The sequence below is a fragment of the Fundulus heteroclitus genome, chromosome 12 (assembly GCF_011125445.2).
Source record: "Fundulus heteroclitus isolate FHET01 chromosome 12, MU-UCD_Fhet_4.1, whole genome shotgun sequence".
NCBI classification, from domain to species: domain Eukaryota; kingdom Metazoa; phylum Chordata; class Actinopteri; order Cyprinodontiformes; family Fundulidae; genus Fundulus; species Fundulus heteroclitus.
The window spans coordinates 42,010,410-42,016,505 of NC_046372.1; the positions used below are offsets into that span (position 1 = coordinate 42,010,410).

General features: G+C 39.4%; 1 protein-coding gene across 2 annotated transcripts in view; it reads right to left on the reverse strand.

Moving 5' to 3' along the window:
- Positions 1–5,556, reverse strand: part of hk2 (hexokinase 2) — a 68,758-nt gene extending 63,202 nt beyond the window's left edge. For both annotated transcript variants that reach the window (XM_012878406.3, XM_012878326.3), the window contains exon 1: positions 5,248–5,556. In XM_012878406.3, coding sequence (XP_012733860.1) covers positions 5,248–5,310 — 63 coding nt within the window. In that variant the 5' untranslated portion in view covers positions 5,311–5,556. The remainder of the gene's footprint in view (positions 1–5,247) is intronic.
- Between the last annotated feature and the right edge of the window lie 540 nt (positions 5,557–6,096).

Consider the following 6,096-nt stretch of genomic DNA (forward strand, 5'->3'; position numbering starts at 1 on the left):
GTCAGACAAGTACCGTTCTCCTGGCAACCGGTATACCCAGACTCGTCCATCAGATTTCCAGATGGAGAAGTGCGATTCGTCACTCCAGAGAACGCGTCTCCACTGCTCTGGAGTCCTGGAGTTTACACCACTGCTTCTGATGGTGATGTATGGTTGGATGCAGCTGCTCGATCATGAAAACCCATTCCACAAAGCTCTCTGCGCTGTTCCTGAGCTAATCTGAAGGTCACATGGAGTTTGGAGGTGTGTAGTGATTGACTCTGCAGGAAAGTCGCCGACCTCTTCGCATTATGCGCTTCAGCATCCACCGACTCCACTCCGTCAGTTTACGTGGCCTACAACTTCGTGGCCGAGTTGCTGTCGTTCCCAAACACTTCTATTTTCTTGTGATACAGCTGACAGTGGAATATTTAGTAGCGAGAAAATTTCACGACTGGATTTGTTGCACAGGTGGCATCCCAGCACAGCTCCACGCAGGGATTTCCTAAGAGCGACCCATTCTCTCACAAATGTTTGTAAAAACAGTCTGCGTGCCTCGGTGCTTGATTTTATGCACCTGTGGCCATGAAAGTGATTGGAACACCTGATTCCAATTATTTGGCTGGGTGAGCAAATACTTTAGGCAATATAGTGTATGTGAATTTCTTTTTTTTTTTTTTTTTTTTACAAATCCAAGTTCTTTCTGTTATATCCCTCTAAATGTTTTATCTTTCAATTTATTTTTTTTGAAGCAAACAATCTTTCATCTAAAAGGTTTTGGGAGTCATTTGGTTAATAATTAAAATGTCAACAGTTCAATAGAAAAACAACCCTTGGTTATTGGGCTTTATTCGAATTTTGGATTTTCTTTTTTTGTCATGTGAAAAACTTGCACATTAGCTTACTGTTTTACTATAAAAGTAAATAAACAGTCCATGGTCATTACAGCACAAGGATATGAACTTTAAATTTACATTTTTAATTAGCATCACACTTAAACAATAATGATGTTAGGGGATGTCATTACAAATCAACAGCAACCAGCGATTTGTATCCCCACAGTTTTTGCATTGACTTAAGTGATCCAACCCATGATTTAAGGGGTTTTAGAAAGCTGCTTTAATGCTCTAACATGCACAAACAACTGATTTTTAAGTACACAAACATCCCCGAGTTTGCAGAAACAGCAGACTTAACATATCTTCCATCTTCGTCTTCGTTCTGATATGCTCTGCTACTAATTCCATCATAACTTTTCCACTTCCAATTCTTGGTGTGCGGACAAAACTTAGAGGAAGAGTTGTTCTTCTTCTTCTGACTGTAATAAACAGGATCAGTAATGGAGCGAGGCTTTATCAAATGTGCCAATTTTTCTTCCACAGATGAGACTAAGAAATGCTTGACTCCCTTTGTCGGTCAACGCGTACCTGTTGTTGCTTCCAGCCCTGTTTGAGCAATATGGGAATATCTGGGGAAACGCCAGCAGCAGAAAAAGCTCATGAGTCATGTGAGGTAAACTTTCCACAAATGTGTTTCCATATCCTCTTTAGCGCATTTGCTGTTTTTTTTTTGAAAAAGTCAAAAACCACATCTAGACTGGTTTCGAAATTCAGTGAGTTAATTTAAATGTTGTCGTTTCTATCAACCTTTTCTAAAGCGATACTTCAAAATGTGCACCAAAACACGTTGATGGAAATGCGACCATAGCTTCCCAGCAAAAAAAAACGTGCTGCTGACAAAGAAGCAAGACGAATGGCTGGCTACTGCTACTTTATCCCACTGCAAACAAATTAATCTGTGCAAGGCTCCCAGTTTTAAATGTACTACCATTAGTTTTCAAACATGACCCATATTAACAGAGATTCTCAGAGTCTCTCAGAGAGCCTAAATCTAAAAAGGAAAAAAATCCTACGTAGGAGTCTTAGCCTGAGAGTGATACAGATAGTTGCTCAGAGCGACTAAGTAAGGAGATGACAGAAATGTTTATCTTAGTTAGGAGGAGTGGTTGACCCCTTGCTAGGCATGATGCTGTCTTTTAAGAGCTGTGATTGGTTGATTATACAAGAAAAAAAACAACAAGAAAAAAAACAACCACGCTCCTAGCGATCAAAAGAGAGAATTTAGCCTGGATTAAGAAGTGTTTCTCAAGATGATGAGAACTAGCAAAAATCATCAGAATTGTTATGTTAACTCGCCAGTCATTTTACTACCTCATCTATTTGATATTACCTGTCAGCATTTTACTGGCATTGCCTGCTTGTTGAAAGCGGTCGTATTTGGCAAAGCCTTTTTCTCTGCGCCTGGAAAGTGAAGCGCTACGTGCGGCAATCAAAAACGAGGAGATGGCATAACACAAGCGAACTTCCAGATGACCATTTAGGCTGCTGACATCATGCATTGCAGAAAATACTTCCTCACCTCTTTATATTCTTTGCAAATTTCTCCAATTTTTTATTCATGATTCTCCAATATTTTTCTTATCTATCCTCAATAAAATGATGTTAGTTAGAGCCGCGCCTTTAACCCATTGGGCCTATGAAACTTTTTAATTTACCTCCATGGGGTTGATAAAGTAAACCTTATCCACATATTAATAATTGTATGATTGTTTTAGAAGTTTACCATGTTCTCATTCTTCCATTGTTTAGGTGGTGGATGGACCAACCATCATGGACTGTCCTCCCTGCTGCCCTCTGGCAAAAGGTGCAGCAGCTTCAAATGCTGAACAACCACATTCCACAACGGCTTCATTCCACACATCAATAATCCCGCCTCCTATAATAGAAAACCAGTCCCTTTACATGGTCACTATGAACTCTAAGTAACTACACCGTCTGCACCATCATATGGTGAGTTCACTGTTGCAAAACATCTTGCTGCTACAAATACTTGCAAACTTTTCTGTACATATAAAAAGTTGCTTTTAACACCTCCACTTGAGCAGCTCTCCTTTGACACGTCTGTAAACCCTGAAGCTCAGTTGTTCCATTAAAGCGCAAAGCTCCCAGATGATGACAGAGCCCCTGCTTCTGACCTCTGTCAGACACATTACCAGTAAGATCTCATTGTAATAGCCAATAGGACAATTCAGATTAAGCTTTCTGTCATAAAATAAAGCTTTCTTTCACCTTTCTTGCTCCCATCTTTAGTACTTGATTCCAAAATCCAAGAGGAAAATGTGTGCTGTAAAAGAAGCGTGGCCTTTGAAGGTGCTTTTTGCTCTTGCCGGAGACTTAAACCACAAAAAGGCCAGGCTTGTGCAAAGACTTTGAATGTTTAAGGCTAGGGTATCAAAATGTATCTGTTGGAGGGGGGGGGGGGGGAATGGGCATTCAGAACAAATGCCTGAGCCACCTCAACATACTCATCTCGATGTGGAAAGCAGAAGCTCTACTCTGAGCCCTTATCGGATGGCTGGGCTTAAATTTAAATAGCTGAACAATCTAAGCAGCATTTAAAATCTGGATAAATTAAGACATTGAGAACATTCAGGAAGTCCAGCCAGCCAACTGTCTTTGATCAATGTTGCTGTTGTTTCAACTTGATGGAAGTGCAGAAATTGTAATTTCCTATAAGAACACAGTACTTCGTCCCTTAACTGCACGGTAAATGTAACGGAATAATCAAAACCAGAACTATTTGATTTCACATAATCTGGCATATCACACCGGGTGAAAGGCATGCGTGTATTAAAAACATAGAGGAATTCCTGCAGCTCGTTTGGTTGTGGCTCACTGTGGTCTTTCACAGTTTCTGGCCCTAGGGAACAAATTAAAGTTTTAGATGTTACCAAACACAAACACACCTGATTAAAATGAATGAGTCATATCCTTGCTGCACCCAAGTTTTAATGTCAAGCTGACAAAGCTTTCATTTAAATAACACGTGTTGGAGACAGCAAACGTCTAAAATATTCATGGTAGGGTGTCCCTGGAACTAAAGCTGGCAAATCTGAAAGGACATTTAATAGAAAAAGGATATCTATTGACATTCTAAGCTTCACATTGCTTGTTATTCTCTGACAGGTAATAATGCCTGCTGTCTAAAGGGTCCATTAGATTCAATCACATCTGGACACTGGGATTCAAAATTGAGTTGAAATAGTGTCATTTTCCTACCCTGTTGAACGTCCTAAAATGTATCCAGCCTACTTAAGTTATGAGAGAGATGCTGCATCAAACGCAGGAACCTGAGCCCTATTCTAGAAGTAGCAACGGAGAGTTTCTTGGCTGACTCGGTTGTGATCAGAGCGGCCGACGTCAGTTCAAGTCAGTTCAACAGCCAGACAAAATTCTTGAGATGAAAGCAAGTTTTTAAAATTATTTCTTTAAATTCCTTTTGTGAAATGACAAGGAGGGGAAAAAAAATAATTTAGTTGGATTTGGTATCATAAAGTCGGAGATTTCATTTCTAAACCCTATCGCCCTAATTTGATTGTAAGTAAATCTGAAAGATTAAAAAGTGTGAAGAAAAAAATCCAGAAAAAAAACCCCACTTGTAATAAATACACAAAGAGAAAATAAGAAGTTCAAGAAAAGTGCAAGATTAAAGTTGAGTAGTTTAAATAAATAAAAAAAAACACAAAAGCATAGACATAAAATATGACAAGTAATTATTGAAATAGTAATATATATATATATATATATATATAGATAGATAGATAGATAGATAGATAGATAGATAGATAGATAGATAGATAGATAGATAGAGTAGGTTATTAGGTGATCAATTATGAAATGTTTTATTTTATTAATTTAATGCATTTAATGACACAAGTATATTTTGCTACTTTGTGGCCTTGTATTTATTATATTGAGTCGTTTATTTCTGTACATATCCCCCTAATTAAGGATTGATCGTCCATAGACAGGGTCAATCAGAAACAACCTTCTTGGTTGGATGAAGTGGCTTTACATCTAAATCTACCAGGGGTATGAATAGTTTTTGCCTAACTTTTACAAAACAGTGATGGCTTGATATTCAGTTACCCACTCAGATTACAGTAGTGACGTAGCTCTGAACTTTAAAGTCTAAGAGTTGTCTTATCCTTGGTGCTGCTGCTCCTGTGACTTCCTGCCCTCCCAGATGTGCCTCTGTCTGTCAACAAACAATCGGACAACAGCGAAACTGTCGCTAATGCTAGCTTCCAGGCGACCTTGCTGACCTGCTTTCACCAGGAAGCCAGTTCTCAGATTACAACACCGCACTTACACCCCCAGTCCTCCTAAAACTCACACTGTGGCTTTATTATTCCATAACGGCACTCACCTTTTGGTCGTGGTCATCATGGTGCTCAGTAAAGGGGTTAGCGGGAAGAGTTGAGGCTAACATCTTCAGTTGACTGTGTAAACTTTACGTCCTGCCCCCTCTGTCTTCCGTACACTGACACGAAAAGCTTTCTTTACACACAAAAAGGACACCTCCTTTGAGCAACGACGGCTGAAGGTTCTCCTCTCCTCCCTGGCGCCAAGAAGAACAACTCGTTTCAAATCAGGTTAACAGAAAAAAAAAAGAGCAGCAGCAAATCAAGGAAACAATAAACTTCTAGCTTCCTGAACTGGGGAGAATCTGGGCGGTAAGGTGACGTCATTGGAAAGTAATGGCGCCGATTGGCTGTTGAAGAACCGTGACGTGTTCTGTTGTACGTGAGACAGAGCATGACAATGAAAAAAAAAGTTATAATAAAAATAGAATAATGGCAGCTTTTCATCTTTTAGCTTTGATATTCTCAATATTTTGCAGCCATCCCCTGATGAGTGGATTTCAGCGTTTACACAGCAAGCAGCCCCTCGGCTGATCAGTTTTCCGCTGTAAGTTATTTACCTGGTATTTTAAAGGAGCAATATGCAATATTTCAATATTTTACATACAAAAGAACTAAAACGTAATTATGTGAAGAACTAAAGGAAATATTTCAGAGGATCTATGGTGTGATGTCACATTCTGCAGTCTCTTTACATAGCCGTGCGTGTACATGCATGTATGTGCATGTGAACCATATGTCTATGATGTAAACAGCTGTCACTCAGGGCTTAGCCCCTCCCTGCCTTAAAATGTCACTGCTATAGCACCCCCAGCAGATCATTTGAAATGTTACTTCAAAAGCTGATGCTATTT